The following is a 21,878-nucleotide window of genomic DNA, read 5'->3' on the forward strand; positions in this document are numbered from 1 at the left end:
AGAGGCAGAAAAAGCAGTGGAATCACCAGCCACCAAAATGGAAAGCAGAAGCAGGCAACAAAAGGAAACCAAGTACAGAAAGGAGAATCAGAAGCCCAGCACCGCAGAACCACAAGGCACTCAAATGGGAAGCAGGAGCGGGGAAAGAACCAGCGAAAGGAAACCAGCTGCAGAAAGGAGAAGCACAGGGAAAGGAGAAGCAGAGGCAGAACAAGTAGCAGAATCAGCAGACACTGAAGGGAAAGCAGAAGCAGGCAACAAAAGGAAACCAACTACAGAAAGGCGAACCAGAAGCCCAACGCCACAGAACCACGACACTGAGATGGAATGCAGAAGCGGGGAAAGAACCAGCAAAAGGAAACCAGCTGCAGAAAGGAGAAACACAGGGAAAGGAGAAGCAGAGACAGAACAAGTAGTAGAATCAGCAGACACTAAAGGGAAAAGCAGAAGCAGGACAGAGTCAGGAAAAAAGAAACCAGCTACAGAAAGGAGACCCAAAGGGAAAGGAGAAGCCAGGGCAGAAAAAGCAGTGGAATGAGCAGGTACATAAGAAGGGGAAAGGAGAAGCAGGCAGAGAGCCAGCAAAAGGAAGGGCAGCCATAGATTGGAGAAGCACAGGGAAAGGAGAAGTAAAGGCAGGAAATGTAGGAAAATTAGCAAACACTGAAAAGAGAACAAACAGAAGTGAGCATAGAGCCAGCAATAGGACAACAGCCACAGGAAACAGAGACACATGGAAAAGAAATATAGAGGCAAAATTGGTAGAAAGGTAGCTGAGTCAGGAGATGCTGAAAATGGGGAAATGGAGACAGAGTCATCAAGAGCAAAACAGTTACAGAAAAGAGGAGCACAAGAAAAACAGCAGATGCAGAATCAGTAGGAAAAGCAGTAGAATTAGTAGAGGTTGAAAAAATGGGAAAAGCAGAAGTGGAAGCAGAGTCAATAAAAGGAAAAATGTTGAAGAAAGGAGAAGCATTGGGAAAAGAAGAAACATCTAAAAATGGGCAAAGCACTTGAATAGACATTTCTCTACAGATGATACACAAATTACCAGCAAGAATATGAAAAGATCCTCAACATCACTAATCATGAGAGAAAACCAAATAAAAACAATGAGATAATGCACTGATTAGGATGGATACTATAAAAAAAGAAAGACAGAAAAAGAATATAAGTAAGTATTGGCGAGGATGTGGAGAAATTGAAACCCTTTTGTACTTCTGGTGGGATTGTAAAATGGTAGAACCACTATGGAAAGCAGTATGATAGCTCCTCAAAAAATTATAAGTAGGACTACCATATGATCCAGCAATCCCATTTTGGGCATATATCCAAAAGAACTGAAAGCAGAGTCTTAAAGAGATGTTTATACACGTTTACAGTGGCTGTTTTCACAATAGCCAGGAGGTGGAAGCAACCCAAGTATCCGTTGATAAATGGATAAATAAAATAAAATATAATACATACACACAATGGAATAGTATTTAACCTTAAAAAGAAAAGAAAACATGTTATATACTACAACATGAATAAATCTCAGGGACACTGCACTGAGTGCAACTAGCAGTCATAGCAGGTATTTGAAGTAATCAAATAGAAACAGAAAGTAGAATGATTGTTACTAGGGGTTAGAGCAAGAGAGAAAGGATAAGTTGTTTAATAAGTCTAGATTTTCAGTTTTTAAAAAGTTTTAAATTGCAGTTGACATTCAATATTATTTTGTACTAGTTTCAGGCATACAGCATAGTAGTGAGATAATCATATACTTTACAAAGTGTTCTCCCCAATATTTCCAGTATCCACCTGGCACCATACAAATGTATTATAACAATGACTGTTTCCTATGCTGTACATCCCCATGACTATTCTGTAACTATCAATCTGTACTTCTCAATCCCATTTACCTTTTTCACTCAATCTTTAACCCCCTCCCCTCTGGCAACAATCAGACTGTTCTATTGATGAGTCTGTTTCTGTTTTGCCTGTTTGTTTATGTTGTTCTTTAGACTTTAACTTTTGTAGGATGAAAAGTTCTGGAGATTGGTTTAATTTTAAAACAATGTGAATATACTTAACACTACTGAACTGTATACTTAAAATGGGTAAGATGATAAATTTTATATTATGTGCATTTTATAAGAAAAAACTAAAAACATTAAAAAAAAGGAAAGATTTTGGGTTTCCAGTTCTGCATGTAAGAAGCTTGGAATTCGATACTGTCCTAACAACACATAAAAAGCTAAACAAACTGAAAAATCAACACTCTTCTTGGATCCCTAAAAAAGGAAAGGACACAGGGAAAACTGTAGCTCCCAATTTGGAGACAGATGATAGCTAACATTTTTCTTTTTAGCAATAAAGTATTTCAAATTAAGGTATATAGATTTTTTAAAGACATAATGCTATTGCACACTTAACAGTCTACAATATAGTGCAAGTGTAACTTTTATATGCACTGAGAAACCCAAAAATTCATGTGACTTATCCTGAACTATAAATGATGAAATCCTGAAGGTTCTGTGTGAACAACTCTTATGCACACAAATTTGATAAGCTAGATGAAATGGATCAATTCTTTTAAAGACACAATCTGAGAAAACTTACACAAGAAGTCATAAATAATCTGAATAGGGCCATATCTATTTAAAAATTGAATCAATAATTTGTAACCTTCTAAAACAGAAATGCCCAGATGGGTTCACTGGTGAATTCCACCAAACATTTAAGGAAGAAATTATACCCATTCTCTACAAGCTCTTACAGAAGATGGAAGCAGAGGGAGTACTTCCTATCTCATTCTATGAGGACAGCATTACCCCAATACCAAAACCAGACAAAAAGATAACAAAACACTACAAGCCAATGTCTCTCATGAACGCAGACAAAAAAAAATCCTCAACGAAATGTTAGCATATCAAATCTAACAATGTGTGAAAGAATTATACACTACGATCAAGTGAGCTTTATCTCAAGTATGCAAGGCTTGTTAACATTCAAAAATCAATTAATGTAATCCATCACATCAGCAGGCTAAAGAAGAAAAGTCACATGAACATGTCAATAGGTATAGAAAAAACATTTGACAAAATCCAACACCCATTCATGATAAAAACTCTCATTAAACTCGATAGAGAAACTTCCTCAACTTGATAAAAAATATGTACAAAAATATTAAAGCTAGCATCATACTTAACTGTGAGAAATTAGAAGCTTTCTCACTCAGATCAGGAACAAGGCAAAGATGTTTCAACATTCCTTTTCTTTAAAAATTTTTTTTCTTTTATTGATTCCAAGAGAGGGAAACAGAGGAAGAGGAACATTGATGTGAGAGAGAAACATCTATCAGCTGTCTCTTGCTTGTGCCCTGACTGGGGACTGAACCTGCACCTTGACCACATGTTCTGGCCAGAAATCAAATCTGTGACCTTTCAGTTTGCAGGATGACGGCCAACCAAAGGAGCCACACTGGCCAGGGCAACACTTCTTTTTAATATTATATTGGAAGTTCTATTTTATGTAATAAGACAAGAAAAGCAAATAAAAGGTATACTGATTAGGAAGCAAGACACAATTAACTAGAACAAAATATGAACAGGAGATATTTCTACTGACTTTACAAAAATAAAAATGATACAGAAAACTAGGAAAATTGTATGCTAACAAATGAGATGATCTAGATAAAATGAACAAATTCCTAGAAACATATAATATATCCAAACTGACCAAGAATAAATAGAAAATATGAACAGACCTATAACAAGTCAGAAGATTGATCAGTAATCATAAACCCTCCAACAAAGAAAAATCCAAGACCTGAAGATTTTACTAGTGAATTCTACCAAACACTTAAGAATTAACATCAGTCCTTCTTAATTACTTCCAAAAAAGAGAAGAGAAGGAACTCATTCATGAGACCAGCATTATCCTGATACAAAAGCCAGGCAAAGATATCACAAGAACAGAAAACTAGAGACCAATATATGTTATAAATACAGATGTGAAAATTCTCAATAAAACACTAGCAAACAGCACCCAATGGCATATTAAAGGATCATACGTGATGACAACACAGGACTTATCCCAGGCCTGCACGTGTCATTCAACATAAGAAAATGAATCAATGTGATATACCACATTAATAGAGTGAAAGAGGGAGAGAAACATACTTATCTTAAATGACACAGAAAGCTTTTGATAAAATCTAACACCCTTTCATGATAAAAATGCTCAGAAAATTATGAATAGAACAGAATGATCTCAACATGGTAAAAAGCATCTGTTAGAACCCCACAGCAAACATCATACCCAATGATGAAAGGCTGAAAGCTTTCCCTTTCTAATTAGGAACAAGGCAAAGATACCTACTTTCAACACTTTGTATTGAATGTTCCAGCCAGAGCCATTAGGCAAGAAAAAGAAGTAAAAGGCAATCAGATTAGAAAGGAAGAAAGAAGAAATGTATAAAAATGTGTTTCTATATTCCAGCAATGATTAATATAAAAAAGAAATTAAGAAACAATGCTGCTCTCAATAGTGTCCACAAGAATAAAATAACCTGGGGATAATTTACTTGAGGTGAAAAACACTACACTAAAAAATACAAAACTTTGCTAAATGAAATTTAAAAATATATAAATGGAAAGACATCTTGTGTTCATGAATTGGAAACACTGGTAAGATGACAATACTACCCAAAGCTATCTATGTATGGATTCAACAGAATGCATATCAAAATTTCATCAGCCTTTTTTTTTTTTTAGAAATGGACAGGCTGATTCTCAAATATATATATGGAATTGCAAGGGCTCCAAATAGCCAAATCAACCTTGAAAAAAATGTGAAGGACTCGCACATACTAAATTCAAAATTTACTACAAAGCTACAGTAATCAAAACGATCTGGAATTGATGAATATAAGGATAAACATATAAACAAATGAAACAGAAATAAGAGGTCAAAAATAGACTCATACTTTATGGTCAGTTGACTTTTGACAAGGGTCAAATTCAGTGAGAGAAAGAAAGGTTTCTTAAACAAATGGTTCTGAGAAAATTAGACAGCCACATACCAGTAATAAAATCAGACCCTTACCTAACATGGTACACAAAAATTAACTCAAAATTAATCAATGACCTAAATGCAAGAATTAAACCATAAAAATCTTAGAAGATAACATAGAGGTAAATCTTCATGACCTTTGATCTGGCAATGGAGTTTTAGACATGACACCAAAAACATGAGCAACAAAAGAAAAAATAGATAAATTGGGCTTTGTCAAAGTTAACTTTTGTGCATCAATGGGCATTGTCAACAACCTACAGAATGCAAGAAAATATTTGCAAATTGCATATGTGATAAGAGTCTAGTATCCAGAATATAAAATGTAATTTTTTTAATTGTCAAAGGACTTGAGTAAATAATTCTCTGAAGAAAATATGCTCAAATAGCCATCAAGAATTTGAAAATATGCTCAACATCATTGTTTATTATGGAAATGCAAATCAAAACCAAATTATATCACTTCACATTCACTGGGATGGCAACAACAACAACGGGAAAAAATGTGCAGGCTTGTTCTCTACAATGATGTGGAGAAACTGGAACCCTCACATGTTGCTGGTAGGAATACGAAATGGCGCAGCCACTGTAGAAAAAGTTTCGCAGCTCTTCAAAAAATGACACAAAATTAATGTATGATCCAGCAATCCCATCATTTCTAGATATATACCCAAAAGAATTGAAAACAGGAGTTCAAACAAAAACTTGTACACAAATCTTCATATCAGGACCACTCATAATAGTCAAAAGGTAGAAACAACCTAAATGTTAATCAATGTGATGAATGGATAATTAAAATGCATATCCACATAATGGACAAGTACTTGGCCATAAAAAATTAAATACTGATATAAACTGAAACATGGATGGGCCTTTAAAATACTATTCTAAGTAAAAGAGCCAGACATGAATGGTCACACAGTGCATGACTCCATTTACATGTGCAGAATAGGCAAATCCACAGAAACAGGAGGCTGTCGGTTGCTAGGGGCTGGGGAAGTGGAGTGTGGGGACAGCTGCTCAATGGGTGCAAGGTTTCCTTTTGGGGTGATGAAAACATTCTGGAACTAGATCATGGTGGTGGTTACACCACAGTGTAAATGCACTAAATGTCACTCAGTGGTACACTTTAAAATGGTAAGTTTCATGATATGTAAATCTCACCACAGTATATATTTTTAAAGCACAAGAAGCATAGAAAGGGATGATGTAGTCACTGGAGAGAAAACCAGAATCCATGAGAAAAACTTATCCTATGCAGCCCCTGAAAGATAATTACTGCCCTTAGATTTCTAGGAAAATTAGCAATCTGTGCAATAAACACCTTTACTTTTGAGTCAGATGAAGTGAGTTAATCACTTTCTGTAATAAAAATACCCTAACATAATTGCTATCTAGTTACTGACCCCACTACTCCACTTGAACTGTACTTAAGAAGATTTCTAATTACTATATAAATGCCAAATTCAAGGGCATTTGTCTTTCTTTGTATACTTTTCTATCTAAAATTGTATCATGTCCTCATTCTTTAAATAAATGCTTCTCTAAACTTCTGTGTTGTTCCTCTGCTGAGTCTCATGGCCTGAGCTCATCTCCTCTCACAGTTCCACATATCACTTAAATGCTGATGACTAGTAAATCCATATTTCGAACTCTGATGTTTTAGACTCGTATTTCCCACTAGAACTATCTCAGAAATCTGCATGTTTTCTTAGGCTAGTTACCAAATATCCTACCTCCTTTCCTCTGCCTCTGCCAACTTGGGAAAGTAAAACTAGTTGTGTGCCTTCCACTGATGTTTCACTTGCCCCCAACAAACACTTTTTGCTTTTTGAAAATGTTAAAACTCAACACACTTGCTACTTTTCTATTCTATGTTACCAGTAATGGAAGCTTTATTTCTAGTCCATCTTGAGATGTAATACTAGGAGAGCAGACATATTGTCAGGAAGTTAACCGTTACTATTACAAGAAGAATTTCTCACAAAAGGTAAATGTATTCATAAACATTCACTCATCCAACCATTAACTGAGCATCTATTAGGTACCAGGAACTGTTCCAAACAGTGAAGGCAGAGCTGAACAAGACAGAATACGCCATTATGCTCACAGAGCTGATATTCCAGTGAGAGGACAAACAGATGTGGAAAAATCAGATGCAGTAAACGTAAAAATGCAGTGGTGGGACTTCACTGGTGGGCTATTCCTGTAGCTCTGTGCTGATTACGCACATGTGACAATGTCCCTATACAACACTGGCTGCAAATTGGAGTCTGTGATTTCACAGAAAAGTGAACGAAAATTGAGCTTTTTGTGGGGAGGAGAGTCCTTTTGGCTCATTATTCATAATAATGGCCTGATGAACTGGCAGACAGTAGAGTAAATATCTATTCATAGAATTACTTTTTTCTCTCCTATTAAAGACTTGAATAGAATTTTATATTGGATATCACTAACTCATATGCAGATTTCTATTAATTTTTTTTACACCAAGTGTTTTCAAAATTAAATACAATTTTACTCCAGGTCCTTCTACAAAATTCACTATAAAATTGTTGCATTTTCCAGAGGACCTAGGGAATCAGGAAAGACATTCAACCTGCCCTCTAATATCAGGACCCAGAGTGAAATATGACCATTTTCCAGATGTTTTATTGCCTAGACAATGAGCTCTCCTTTGACAGGACAGTAGAACTTTCCCAATAAGTGCATTTTACTGTACACTTTTCATGTTGCTTCTTTGCTCTTTAGGGCTGATCTGATATCAACCCTAAAACCCTGATCTGACAACCAAGTGTCAGAAACAAGGAGAACTTGTAAAATGGGGCATAGGGTTGAAAATTAAGAAAGTGTTATGATACAATAAATCTTCTACTTTTAAAGGGCAGAGAATCACTACCAGATAGCATAAACAGAATCACACAAAATTTTCCACTACTTGCAGACAATAAATTCTGACACTAGCTGGAATAAAAGAAATTATAATAACTGTAAGGAATGAAGAAAATACTCGACAGTTCCATGCATCTGGAGGTGGGGCAGGGGGTTGTGTACGGAGAGAGAGGGAGTCTGCAAGCCTGGAAGAATGAAGTCACATGGTTCCTTCCCCAGAGATCTTTAGCAATGGACACAAGAATGCAAGTCTCAGCAATGGGAATGGTCAGCTCCCTTACGACAGTGCTTTGTCTTCCAAACAAGTACCTTAGATAAAAGGAAACACTGAAATGCTTTACAGACAATGGATTTGGGGCTGAGAAGACCTAACAGTACTTATTAAGAGGATCCACATGTTTTAAAATCCAGTTACAAAGTTGCTTCTAATCTCTCATCCAGTTGACAGCTTCAAAGAACCCTGATATAAATGGCATATCTGAACATAATGCATTACAACTGGACCCATTATCACATTTGGCTACACAGATTTCAGATCTGTGCCACAGTGCACATGTGTAAGCTCTCCAGTAAAAGTCTGATAACAAGTAGGCTAACACGCATTCCCATCACCAGCACGCTGTTTGTGCAGTATGGATGTGTCTTTACTTAGTCCATCTTCAGAGCTATTTAGGAACAACTTAGCTTAGAATTATCTATTCCCATATATGGGCTTAAAGCTGTAGATCAATAAATATTTGAAGACCATTACTTGCCAAGTACTCTTCTCAAAGCATTTAGGATAAAATACAGATGTTCTTTCTGCCCTTGAGGAAATTACAATCTAATGAGAAAGACAGGCTTAAGCAAAGAGCCATAAAAAATTAAGCAAATCATTATACATAAATAAAGTAGTATGAAACATATAGAAAGAAGACTGTTATGCTAAGTGAAATAGGTCAGTGGGTGAAAAACAAATACCACATGATCTCACTTATAGAGGAATCTAATGAACAAAATAAACTAATGAGTAAAATAGAACCAGAGGCATAGAATCATGGAACAGACTGACAGAGGTAAGAGGGAAGGGGGGAGATGGTGACTGACTGAAAGAAGGCAAAGGACCTAGGGGACATGGACAATGGTGAGGGGGCTAATTATAGAAGGGAGGGTGGGCTGGGTGGAAGGAGGAGAAGGGGGAAAAAGTGGGACAACTGTAATAGCATAAACAATAAAATACTTTAAAAAGAAAAAAGAAAAATAACTCCACATTTTAGAAACTATAAAAAAGAACACACCCAAAACTGATCTAGAAAGGTATCATACAAGAAATCTAAACCCATCTGGGACCATCAGGGAAACTTCTCTCTTCCTCACGGAGGAAAGAATATTTAAATCAGGATGAAAAGGATGAGTAAAAATTTTCCAAAGTCCTCAGAAAACACAGGTAGAGATAATCACAGGATGGCATATTTGTGAGGACTAAGAGATGCTTAGCCTTCTGCCAGAAACTATACTCATGATAGCCACTGGAAACAGTTGATGATTCTGATGCCAGTCAGATTCTAAGAGTTGGTGGGATGTTCTGTCTTAATACCAAGTACTTCAATCACATTCAGTCTTATCAGAAACAAAAACATCCCTGGGTCCCTTAACACCATGAAGGCTGCTCACGGGAGACCAGTACCTGACAGAGAAAGGCAGCTGTGGCCCAGTGGAGACAGGAGATTGGTCACATTTACAGGGACCGAGATAATGAGCAAATATATTGAGAATAATGGGTGCCAGGTTTCTTACTGTCAGAGAATTTCCAAATATGAAAAGAGGGAAAGGTAGAGTGAATGAACCCTGTGGCGTTGAAGTGTAATTGGAGATATTAGTGTAAACTTGTGGTCATGTATATATATATATATGTGTGTGTGACCACAAGTCACACACACACACACAGGCATTTTTACATATGTATATATGTAAAAATTAATATAGACATGAGAAGGGGTGGGGAGGGAGGAGGAGGAAAAAGCGGGGAAAACAGAGAAGGGAAAGAGAATTTCCTAACTGTCCCCTGAAAGGGCCTGGGAACAGTGATTACCCCAGCAGCAATGGCATAAACTGTGGCCAGATCTTGGTGTCTAAATATTATTCTGCACCAGGAGGAACCTGAGCTATCTGGCTTCTACAAGGCTGAGGCTGATACAGGATGGGCCTAGAACATCTTGTGCCACAAAGAAAGAAAGTATCTCAAAGAACTATAGGATCATATCAAAAGGACACAAGAGCCAACTTTAAGAGGCTCTTACTGATCTAATCTGGAACAATCTGAGGATCAAAACAATAATTGAATAAAAAATTAAACAAAATGTAAATTTAGTAGTCCATACAGAGAAGGAAGAAAGGAACGAAAGAAGGAAAGGGAGGAAGGGAGGGAGAGAGGGAGGAAAGAGAAAGAAAGAAAGGAGCTCATTATGAGTAGTAGAATGCCTACTAAATGTAAATGGAATGACAGAATTTTAAGAATTACTTTTAACACATTATAGTAATAATTAATGCAGGCAAAAACACATTAATGAATATTAAAACTAATGGGTGAAAGTAGGATAAAGTCTCAAAATACTGTCACACATAATCCTAATTGATGATAAGGGGAAAACACAAACTTCTTAGTAGAGAAACCTGGAAGCAGTCCCTTATGTGATCAAAGCTAACATCATCAGGGGAAGGAGGCAGACGTCACCTGCCACCTGATGGGATGTGGTGAGAAGAGCAGAGCTTCAGGTACATGGCATTCCTGCCAAAGATGACTGACCTGATTGTCTATGAGGAACAACAGGAAACTCAAACAGGAGAATGTTCTATAATAGACCTTGCTTCTAATTTTAAAACATGTTGAAGTCATGAAATACAAAGAATAACTGAGGTACCGTTCCAGACTGATGGAGACTGAAGAGATATGCTAAATAAGTACAGTGTGACCGTCAAAATCAAATTTTTTTATGCTAAAAACATCACTTGGCCTGCCAGTGAAACCTGAATAGAATATCAGATAAAAGGAATATAGGAGTTAGCTGACTTTTCATTTTTTTGTAAGTTTGAAATTATTTCAAAATAAAAAGTAAAAGAAAAAAGGTACATTAAAAAACTGCCTAAAATTTAAATAAAAATAAACAACCTCTTGAATAGTAAATACAGGTAAAAATGTTTACTCCTTCTGGCAATAAAATGCAAATTAGAGTCTTAAGTTATCCTTTTACACCTGCCTGGTTTTGACTGTAGTCATTTGTTTATCTACGTGCTGGTTTGCTTTGTAATTTGGTAACTAGATAGGGTTTAATCTTTATTTCCTTTTCTAAGCACTGTTTCACAAAGTAATTCACAAGCTCATAATCCTTACCAAAACTATAAAGACAGTTGATTCCATTATTTATTTTCTCCACTTTATAGGAGCAATTGAGGATAAAAGACTTCAGCAGCTTGCCTGAAGGTACTTAGCCAGTAGTGGCAGAAGTGGGCATGAACCCTGGCAGTCTGACTCCTGTGCTTTAACCTTCCTGATGGACTGCTTTGCATGCTCATGCAGGGCAGAGGTACTGAAACCTGCTACCACCCTTTGAAGAGGAAGGAGGTCATGCCGTCCCTTTAGTCACCAATTAAAAATTGCTGAGAGTTATCCTAAGGAAAGCTATATGCACAAGAGAGAGAATTACATAAAGATGTTCTCCATAATAGAAAAATTTTAGATGACCAATAGGGAAATGGTTAATTTTGATTAACTTGATGGAATATTCTACAGTCACTTAAAAATGGCTAATTATGGAGATATGTGAAAAATAGTTACATGTTAATATTAATATAATACTAAGGTACAAATACAAAGTATATGTACACTTTTTTCATTTCTTTTTTTTATTAAATACTTTTGAATTTTATTGTTGTTCAAGTGCAGTTTTCTGCCTTTTCCCCCCACTACTCCCCACCACCCCAGACATCTACACCTTCACCCGTTTCTACCCACCTTGGTTTTGTCCATGTGTCCTCTATAGTTGTTCCTGTAAACCCTTCACCCTTCCCTCCATTACCCCCTCCCAGCTTCCCTCTGGTTACTGTCAGTTTGTTCTTAATTTCAATGTCTTTGGTTATATTTTGCTTGTTTGTTTTGTTGTTTAGGTTCCAGTTAAAGGTGAGATCATATGGTATTTGTCTTTCACTGCCTGGCTTATTTCACTTAGCATAATGTGAAATATGTAAAAATTGTGAGTACATAAAAGCAAATTAAAAAGTAAAATTCAAAAACAATAGATGCTGTTAGAGAGTCACAGGGATAAAAACTGGTGACATTTTTTGCTTCTATATACTTTCATGGTGTTTACAACAAAAACAGAAATCAAACACTCCCAAAACATACCCATTAACAAACATCTAGAAAGTGATGCAAGGATTCTTTCCATACTTTTCTCCAAGCCTCCCTTTGGAGGAGTTTGTTGGTAAGTATGTCCATATACATGGGGAGTTGTTAAATTTGTCAAAAGCAGATAACAAAGTAATATAAATCTTATGATTTAAGATAATATAAGACACACATCTGGAAGGACATATGCTGGAACATCTACTGTGGCTTGCAGGTGATAAGATTGTAGGGGATTCTTTTTTCTTCTTTATACCATTAAATAACTTAGTGTTATTTATACACATGTATCCATTTTTAATAACCTTTTAAACAGAATTGTATAGGATAATTATTACTAAATTAAAATACTTTAAAGTAACAATCTTGGCAACTGAGCCCACAATTTCATCAGAAAAAATAGGACAACTTTCTCATATCATTTATTTTATAGAGTTCACTAACTGTGCTTCTTTGGCTAGACTGGTCAACAATTATATCTCATATTAACAGTCCAAAATGATTGAGAATATACCAATTTATAGTTTATATATAAGCCCAATACTTATACATACAGATCACTGACCAATGAATTCATATCAACAAAAAAATTCTATTCATAATGACTTTCTTATAAGGATTTAGATATATTTCCCTCAAATAATACTTCTTACTGTTAACTTCAAAGTCTAACAGAAAAATAGAAGCTTAGAAAATTAGTCTCATGCCCTAGCAACAGAATGATAAGAAAAATAATCCTAAATTGTTGGATACAAATACCTAATGTTAGCACCAAAAAATAAATGATTACTTCATTAAGAATTTTTAATACATTTTAAGTGCTTTATAAAAAAGTAAATAAAATCTTGAAATCTGAATATTCTATGAGGTTGAAAAAAAAGCAAAGATCAGAAGTCAGAAAAAAGATAAATGATTAGAAAAGCAAAAATAAGTCAAAGTTCACAGGCCCTTAAGGGGACAAACAATTCCATGATACAAAGAATTCAGTGATCAGCAAATTTTAAGCCTAGCATAGTCAAGAAATGTCCATAGGAATAGACAATGACAAAGGTTAAGGAATAATACATCTGCTTGGAAGGCCAGGGCTATGAGGAAAGAAAAGAGAGTGGTTACAGGGTATAGAAAAAAAAAACAACAATGATATTCAAAAGTATTAACTGAAGTCTTTAATAACTGGATGGGATTTCACCTATTAGTTGTGGTTTGAAAATGTAGGCCTGCTATGAACATGTATGATTCCATGAACATCTTGTATATTCTGTCACATGAGAAAAACTCTCAGCATCAGAGAGCAGATGAATATTTTCACCATCTCAAATTTGATTGCCTAAACTGAGATTGTGATGCCCAATCTCCTGGCATAAGTGTGGCAAAGGGATAACTCAATCCATTGTCCTTCCTCTGATGAGTTATTAAATGGTACACAGAGGCAATGAAGCCAAGCTCTCCCTAAAGTTTGCTCTCTTCTGCCTATGCCAAGCTTGATTTTTATCCTCGAAAGGCATTTCTTCCTCAAAAGAGCTCACCAAAGTTGTCATCCTTCCTATCAGCGGCTCCACTGGGCTCTGGTGAATGACATCCAGACATTTAAACTCAAAAGCTGCTTCAGAAGGGAGTTATTAAAATTCAAATGAGCTGGACATAGTGAAGAAGAAAACACTCCTTTGCATGCACACCTCCGCATTTGGTCATCCCATTTAGCCCCATAGAGCAGGGTCTGGTTTTGTTTTTGTAAATGGGCCTGGGAGACTGAGGTCAGCCTCCCACGGCCCCCACTCCTCTGGGGTCATCATTAGTAATGTGTAAGGCTGAATAGATTTTCCTCTGAATCTAGTCAGCAAACCTGACAAGAAGGCAGCCCTCTCCCACAACCTGAAAATACCAAAAATCTGATTGATAATAGGGCATTTTTAATACTTCATTTATCTGTTTTAAAATAGCACTTGGGAAGACCACACGTATCGTCACTGATGCCAGTCCCCTGATTTTTCATTTAACAGAAGAACATTTCCTGTTGTGCCATGACTGAGCAACCATACAGATTTACATGCGACTAACAATTTCACACAAGATTCAGAGAAAATTCATCTCTGCCAAGAAATATGGATCTAGGAAGCCAAGTGATAATTTATTCACTAGAAAAGAGTCTATCTTTCATTTGACCTTAGGGTTTTTTTTTCTCATGGAAATAACCTTACATTATCATCATTTAAAAATTTTATAAGAGCTCTGGCTGGTGTGGCTTGGTGGATTGAGTGTCGGCCTGTGAACCTAAGGGTCAGTCGTTTGATTCCCAGTCAAGGCACATGCCTGGGTTGTGGGCCAGGTCCCCAGTTAGGAGTGTGGGAGAGGCGGCAGATGAGTGAAACATTGATGTTTCTCTCCCTCTCCTTCTCCCTCCCTTCCCTTCCCTCTAAAAAATAAATATTTTTTAAAATAAAAAATAAAATTTGTAAGATATCAGTGAGCAATCTAACAAAAAATTGAGCAAAAATATGTATCCCTAGAATTATTCTAGGCATGGAAATTTTAGATGTTCCTTTGGTGAAAATTTAATGACTTACTAATGAAGACATTTCTATTTATAATATCTACTTTAAATATACTTGATTTATATTTAAACAATTATCTCTGGGTTGATATGGCAGCATGGCACTTTAAACAATTAACTCCTCATTCTGTGTCATATATGACATGTTTATATATAAATATTTATGTGCAACAATGATATAACCATATATCAGTTTCCACTAAGGATACGGAAAAGCAAACCAGGCTAACTCACGACTCTGGGATAATGGCACAATTTCTAGAACTCCAGAAACTAAAGGAATTCATCTCCAAACTATGAAAGTAGTTTAAAATCTGGAAACTCCAGGGATTACTATACCCAGTTGGAAATCAGACAATGTGACACTTAATATACCTTTCAATGGTAAGATTTTATTCTTCCACAATCTTCATTAATCAGATTTCTTCATTTTCATTTGTGAAAAAACTTCCCCTAAAGTTGGGATGGCCTTGTGATACAGACACTGGTTTTGTCCAGACTGGCCAAAGCAGCCCAAGGAAGAACGAAACTTGCCAATATCAGTGAAAGATTACTACATGGATGAAACTGGTTCTTGAGCTGTGCCGTGTTCAGTTCAAATCCGTCTTTTCCTCACAGCAGTGAATAGTGCATGTATATCATTAAAGAGTGTTTATTTAATAACATATATGGCATTATTTTGGCTCCAGTTAAAACAAAAGGCACTCAATCTCTGTCTTCAGATTGCTTGTGCTCTAATGTGGTGACAGCAAGAAAGAATCACAAAGGGAAAAAATGTTTGCAGAGAAAAAAAAACATAAGCTAAAAATAAATCCCAGAGCCAGTGATTCCAACAGCACAGGGTGATCATACGAGGTTCAGGGTGAAGGCCTACTTCCAAGTCAGGCCCTGAAATACAAACTGCACCTAGGTCTGTTTTCTCTTTCTAGGTCACACTCACTTGAAACTGACAAGAAAAGTAACGTGTGCTTATACTTTTGAAATAACCAAGTGGAAGATGAAGGTCTTCACAGAGCCCCCCAAAGTCAGATATAGTGATTCCAAGAGACTACACAGTGTGTATGCTTCATGTACCACCTTTTGTAGCTGGGATCCTGACTACCTCTATTGCAAAGATGCTCTAGAAGAAGAAAATATTCACCCCTTCAGATTTGTGTCGTTTAATTACACAGAAGCATGCTCAGGCACACAAACTTAATATGTAGAAAAATATGATAAAATGTAAGAAATGTGTTTACTTGCCTTTTTTTCCTCCCGTAATGAAGAAGCCAATGGCTGCTCTAATAAAACTGCTTTCAGGCAAATAGCTATAGTCAGTAGGAACTGTGGAGACAGAAAATGATCAAATTAACCAATGAACTTGGCGGCACTAATGAAGGGAAGATAATGATCTCATGCTGCCATATCAACCTAGAGACAAACCAGAGATGTTCATGCCATTAATCTCAGCACAATACTCTGTGGCTGAAACTAATTCTATTAGATTAAAGTGACTGGCCTTGAAGTAATCACTGAGGCTATGTAAGCTATTTAAAAATGGCAGTAAACCTAGTAGAAGCTGGAAACCACAGGGGAGGAAAATCTTACTGAAGTGGTTAAAAAAATCCTTTCCATTCTGTCACATCAATGTGCCCCAATCCTGTGACCTCCTTAGTGTCATCAAGGTTGCTGGGCTTCCAGGCTGAGACCACCATTCTGGGAGCCACTTCAACACATCCTGAATCAGATATACGAACCATGAAATATAATGATCAGTATTAATAGCAACCAGTCTCTTACTTCATACAGCAGGGACCTCTAAGTGACCAACATGTACAAATAACCAGATGTTGCTGACCTGGAACAGTGAGGCGGTGACATTTATGTTCATTGAGTCCGGGGAGTTTCCTAGATTCATTCCCTCCCAGTCCCCCATAATTGTTGCATGAGATGGTTTTTACTGCAATAAATGGCTCAATTGGAAAATTCCATCAGAAACAAGTAGCTGTACTTTTCCAGACATACAATCATTTGTTCCAGAGAACCTGAGTGTAGGATGATTCACTGTGATCTGACTTGAGGATGAGCATATGTGGGCCAGGCCATGTAGCCCAGAACATTTAAAAGCCTATGTAAAAAAGCAAAAGCCTGACATAAACGTGCTATTCTACCAGGACACTGTGGGAGCACTGCCCTTCCAGACTCGCATTACTAAGGGTTTCCTCTGATGACTAAGTTTTTTCTCTCCCCATTTTAATACGACAGCTTCCAGCTATCCAAAGTTCATTATGTTGGGAATGCTGTGGAATAATGTCCTATTTTTGCAGCTAAGGAGTGACTGAAAGTAAGGGAGACAGTAATTACAGGGGCCCATGTTCATGGTAATGCTGTCCACAGACTACCTGTCAGGGGATATGTGAACCTAGGTTTTAATGAGGAATCTTTGGCACCTAAACCCCTCTGGCCTGGGTCCAAGAGAGCCAATGGGTCAAAGTTCTATAAAGAACAAGGAGCAGATACAGATCCCACTACATTACAGTGATGCCTCCCCAAAAATTTTTAAGTGCAAACATAAATTAAGCATATAGAAATTGCAAATATTTCTTATTGCTTGTTATAAAAAAACTGGAAATAGAAAAAGTCTTATTATATTAAGACCTAGGATTTCAGTTTCAGCCAACAAGATGCACAACTTTAAATGTACTTACCCCATTATTTCCTCAAGAGGAGAAGCCAGAAGAACTCTGGCCATACATGAAGAGATTTTTAATGAAATACAAGTGGTACACCAACCTTGATTATTACATCTAGTAAAGTAAAACGAACTCTGCTCAAAGCTTTAAGGACCTCGCTCCTTTTTTCTGGATTTGTCATTAAACTAACTCTGTATATAAGTTATGCAGTGTTTCTGAGCTTCAAGTTCTTCAGCTGTAACATATGGGGTCAGATGTAATTTCTAAATTGTTCTCTGAGGGAGTAGAAAGGAAGAGTGAAAAGAGCATGAGCTTTGGAGGCTAACAGATCTGAGTTTAACTACTGTCCACCACTAACTGCCATGTGACCCTGGGTAGGTCAGGAAGCCTTTCCACGGCCCATTTTCTCTGATGTAAAACAGTGATGGGAATACCCATACCCATCACTGAGGGTTGTTGTGGAGATGAATGCTCTTAACAGAGTACATAGCCCCACTCCAGCAATCCCTGCTTTCATATCCAGTGTCCTACGGCTTTAATCTTACCAGAGGTTCTACTTTGACTTGAGGACAGAGTAGATAGGTGAAGATGTCCTAGAAGCCAGATTGCATTGGACTGAAGACCAATCACCCCAGACACACTGATGACCTATGGATGAAAATGTAACAGTTCAGTGATGGCTCACAATCTAAACTCCATTCAATAAAAGGTCATTCACAGAAAGTCACTAATTTTTTATGAGATGGTGGCTTGTCTGGTAATGAGAAGGTCTATGTCTAGTGTACTAAATCAGGAACATATAGGTGATTAACAAGGGTTATTGAATCAATCAATCAATCAATCAAATGGTGACAGAAGAGCATATTAGTGACTGTGTTAGGTATCACTGAGACAGATTGGTCTCAAAGGATATTCAAAAACTGGAGAAGCAAATCCAAAAGGTAAAAAGAGGTGATAGTTTCTTAGGATTAAAATACCCCTAAAAAATATACGGAGGTATTATTTTGCTCTCTTCCTTAAATAATGTTCTATTATATTTGATCATCCATATAAGCATTTTTACAATAGTTTAAAATATATTTTTTCTCCCAAGTTAAAGAACTTAAGTTTAAGTAGATTTCTTTTTTTGAGAATATTCATATCCATATATGAAAGAGATAGTTTCTTCTGTTCAGAAATTAAAAGCATTAATTTAACTGTTTTCCTTTAAAAGCATGAATTACTAAAACTTCTTCAGGTGTTATAACCAGCTACATTTTATAAGAAGAAAACAAGTATGCTAAGTGAAAAGATGACAAAGTTCTCTATGTGGTAAGAATACCAACTATGCAAAGAACATGAGAATACTCAAAAAGCATATGACCCAATGTTAGCCACAGCCGCTTTGCACTGGGAGGGCCCACAGCGGTACGTTTCTAGCTTCTTCCATTCTATCTGTACCTTCAAATTTTATGCAATGAACACAGTACTTGTTTTTAAAAGTAAAGATGTTAAGCTATAAAACCATTTCTCAGCACCTAAATATGTTTATTCTTCAGCCAAGGATAACGCTGACAATGATTTACTCAAGTGCTTTTGCCCATGACACCTGGACCAGCACCACCTGATCGTGCAACTCAGAGTCCGCCCTGCCCTCTGAGCACCGTCGTTTCTCTGTGTCCTCGGGGCCCGGAATTCCTTGCAGTGCTGGGTTTCAGTTTTTAAGGGAAACTAATGTCAACTTAAGTCAACTCAAAATGCCAGCTTTCTTTTTTTCCAGAGGCAGTGCACGTCTGTCAGCAAATGTAGGGGCATAAACCACTTTCAAATGCCTGTTAAATTCACCACCAATAACCCAAGATTTCCTCATTTTCTAAGTAAAAAAGCTTGTATCGTGAAAGAGAAAAGACAGAGGGGGAGAATTTGCTTTCCCACTGAAGGGTTTTATCCAATAAATTCCTCTTCTCACCTGTGTTAAGGTTCTAATGACTTCATTAAGCCTGGCTTGAAACTGCGAGCTCTGGATGGCTTCTGACTTCAGCTGAAAGAAACACAAGAATATCCACTCTGACATCCCCCAGAAAGTAAATAATGATATTCCCAGTATGAGCTATCACCTTCTAAACTACAGACCAATCTATCATTATGTCCTTACACTTCAAAAACAGAGACTGTGAGCCCCCTGAGAGCAGGACCCATGCTTTATCTATCATTGGTTTCAGTTGGGTGGCCTGTAGCCGTCACTTAAGAAACCTTTACTGTATAAACAAAGGAACTCCTTAGAATTACTTATAAGCTTATGCATATATGTGTCCACCACAAAAAGCATTTTAAAGTGAAAAAAATTTCTTGGATACTGACTTAAATGTTACAGATGCAAAATGTAGTTTCTTATGAATGACTTCTGAAATTTCTTATGATTCAATCACTTTTCTCAGGCAGGGAACTTTGTGGAAAGTACTGAAGTTGACTAGGTTTAATCCCTACAAACCAAATAAAATAAGGAAAGAATCTCTACACAAAGAATTGTCAGCAAAGAATAATTTTCCACACATTAAGTCCCTGCAAAGCTCAGTATGACCATTTCCATGAGCACATGTTCTTCTGTCCTTAGCATGCCGAGATATTAGGTGTTCTGCTCTTGCTGTGGCTATGTACACACTTAGATTTCTTTTTTCCTTCTTTTCTTTTTTTACCTGCATTACATCCCCTTCAGAGCCTACCAAGGCCACCATGCCATGAAGAGCTGCCAAACAAAGCATCGTGGATGAGCCCTGAAAACAAAAAATAAGTCAAAAGGGAAATAGTCCCTGGGACTCAATTCTATGACTTAGTGCATCATGGAGACATAAGTGGTCAAGATGGTGCTAAATTTGTAGGGTCAGCATAACCTGTTTCAAACCTGAACCAAAAATGGCCTTAGACTTAAATCAACATGTTAAAGTTATTAGATCATAGGTGGCTTCTTCTTGTTTTTTTATTTTTCAAAACCACAATGTTGTTTTAAATTAAAACACTGACCAAATAACCAGTTCAAGAAAAAAACTATCATAGTTGACAGGATGTATCATACATAAGGGCTGGAAAGTACATGTTTCTCCTTCCTTTAAAATTGTCTATTTTTTTATTGTGAAGCTATATACCCGAGCAGTACCTTTAGATCATCCAGTTAAGTAGCCCCTTTTCCTTTATAAAAAAATAAAACAATATGCAAGAGGTGGCCTCTACCTCTGCTAGCACAGTTCTGATCCAGGCAGGGAGCAGTTTGTTGCCCAAGTCTTCAGCTTTGCCATGTCCACACACAGACAGACCATGAACGATGTTTCCTAACGCCAAGGCAAAACCTGAAGTCTGTCATAAATAAATAAAAACACAGGGTAAGAAGAAAGAAGAAGAATGGCACAGATCAGGAATGCTTACACACAGCAGCACAAGCCCTTCTAGGGGCTCCCTTTCCTGCCGACAAGTTTTTTTGCCATCCAAAAATCAGAGATTGGCATATTTTTAAAATCTGGACTTTGGTTTGCAAGAGAAGCTACAGTCTAACTGTGAGAGATTAAGCTGCAGTGAGTGATGTATTTGAGGAAAATAATACTGCACTATTGAGCAACTTGGCTCATATGATCCACATTCTCAGAAGGGGTTGGGATGAAAATACCAAAGTAGACTGCACAGCTCAATCAACTCCTGAACAAGTAGAGAAAATGTCTCACACCAAGCACCGCATATGTGAACTTCTACATTTTGGTGTTGCAAGACCTACTGTAAGTGATCAGGCATATAATCATAAAGTAGCAACAACAGTGCAAGTAAGCTTAAAACCAGTGAATTCTGAAATAACTCCCCATGGCCAATATTAAGAGTTTAGAGAAACCTTTAAAAAAAATAAAACCACCACCACCATCAATGGGGAAATCTAGAGTATGTGTAATCAGACAAAACATTTATTTTTCAATTTGTAAAACTGTGGTAAAATATATGCAACATAAAGTTTACCATCTTAATCATTTTTAACTGTGCAGTTCAGGAGTATTAAGTATACTCATACTGTTGTGCAACCACACCACCTCCATCTCCAGAAATCTTTTCATTTTGCAAAACACACTTTGCATCCATTAAACAGCAACTCACCATTCCCACTCCTCCAGCCCCTGGCAACCACCGTTCTACTTTCTGCCTCTATGAATTTGACTACTCTTGTTACCTCATAGAAATACACTCATATAGTATATGTTTTTTTCTGATTGCTTGTTTCACTTAGCATAATGTCCTCAAGGTTCAGCCCTGATGTAGGATAGGATTTCCTTCCTTTTTAAAGCTGAATAATATTTCAGAGGCAATATTT

At 36.9% G+C, this 21,878-nt stretch overlaps 1 protein-coding gene across 4 annotated transcripts in view; it reads right to left on the reverse strand.

Moving 5' to 3' along the window:
• FOCAD (focadhesin) overlaps positions 1–21,878 on the reverse strand; it is a 310,882-nt gene that overhangs the window by 19,952 nt on the left and 269,052 nt on the right. For all 4 annotated transcript variants that reach the window (XM_045840183.1, XM_045840184.1, XM_045840185.1 and 1 more), the window contains 5 exons: positions 20,762–20,884; positions 20,230–20,307; positions 19,503–19,574; positions 18,100–18,202; positions 16,125–16,205 (listed from right to left, as the gene is read on the reverse strand). In XM_045840183.1, the coding sequence (XP_045696139.1) occupies positions 16,125–16,205; positions 18,100–18,202; positions 19,503–19,574; positions 20,230–20,307; positions 20,762–20,884 (457 nt within the window). The remainder of the gene's footprint in view (positions 1–16,124; positions 16,206–18,099; positions 18,203–19,502; positions 19,575–20,229; positions 20,308–20,761; positions 20,885–21,878) is intronic.

This window comes from Phyllostomus hastatus, unplaced genomic scaffold, assembly GCF_019186645.2.
Source record: "Phyllostomus hastatus isolate PE091 unplaced genomic scaffold, TTU_PhHast_1.1 phas_contig_34, whole genome shotgun sequence".
Taxonomy (NCBI): Eukaryota; Metazoa; Chordata; class Mammalia; order Chiroptera; family Phyllostomidae; genus Phyllostomus; species Phyllostomus hastatus.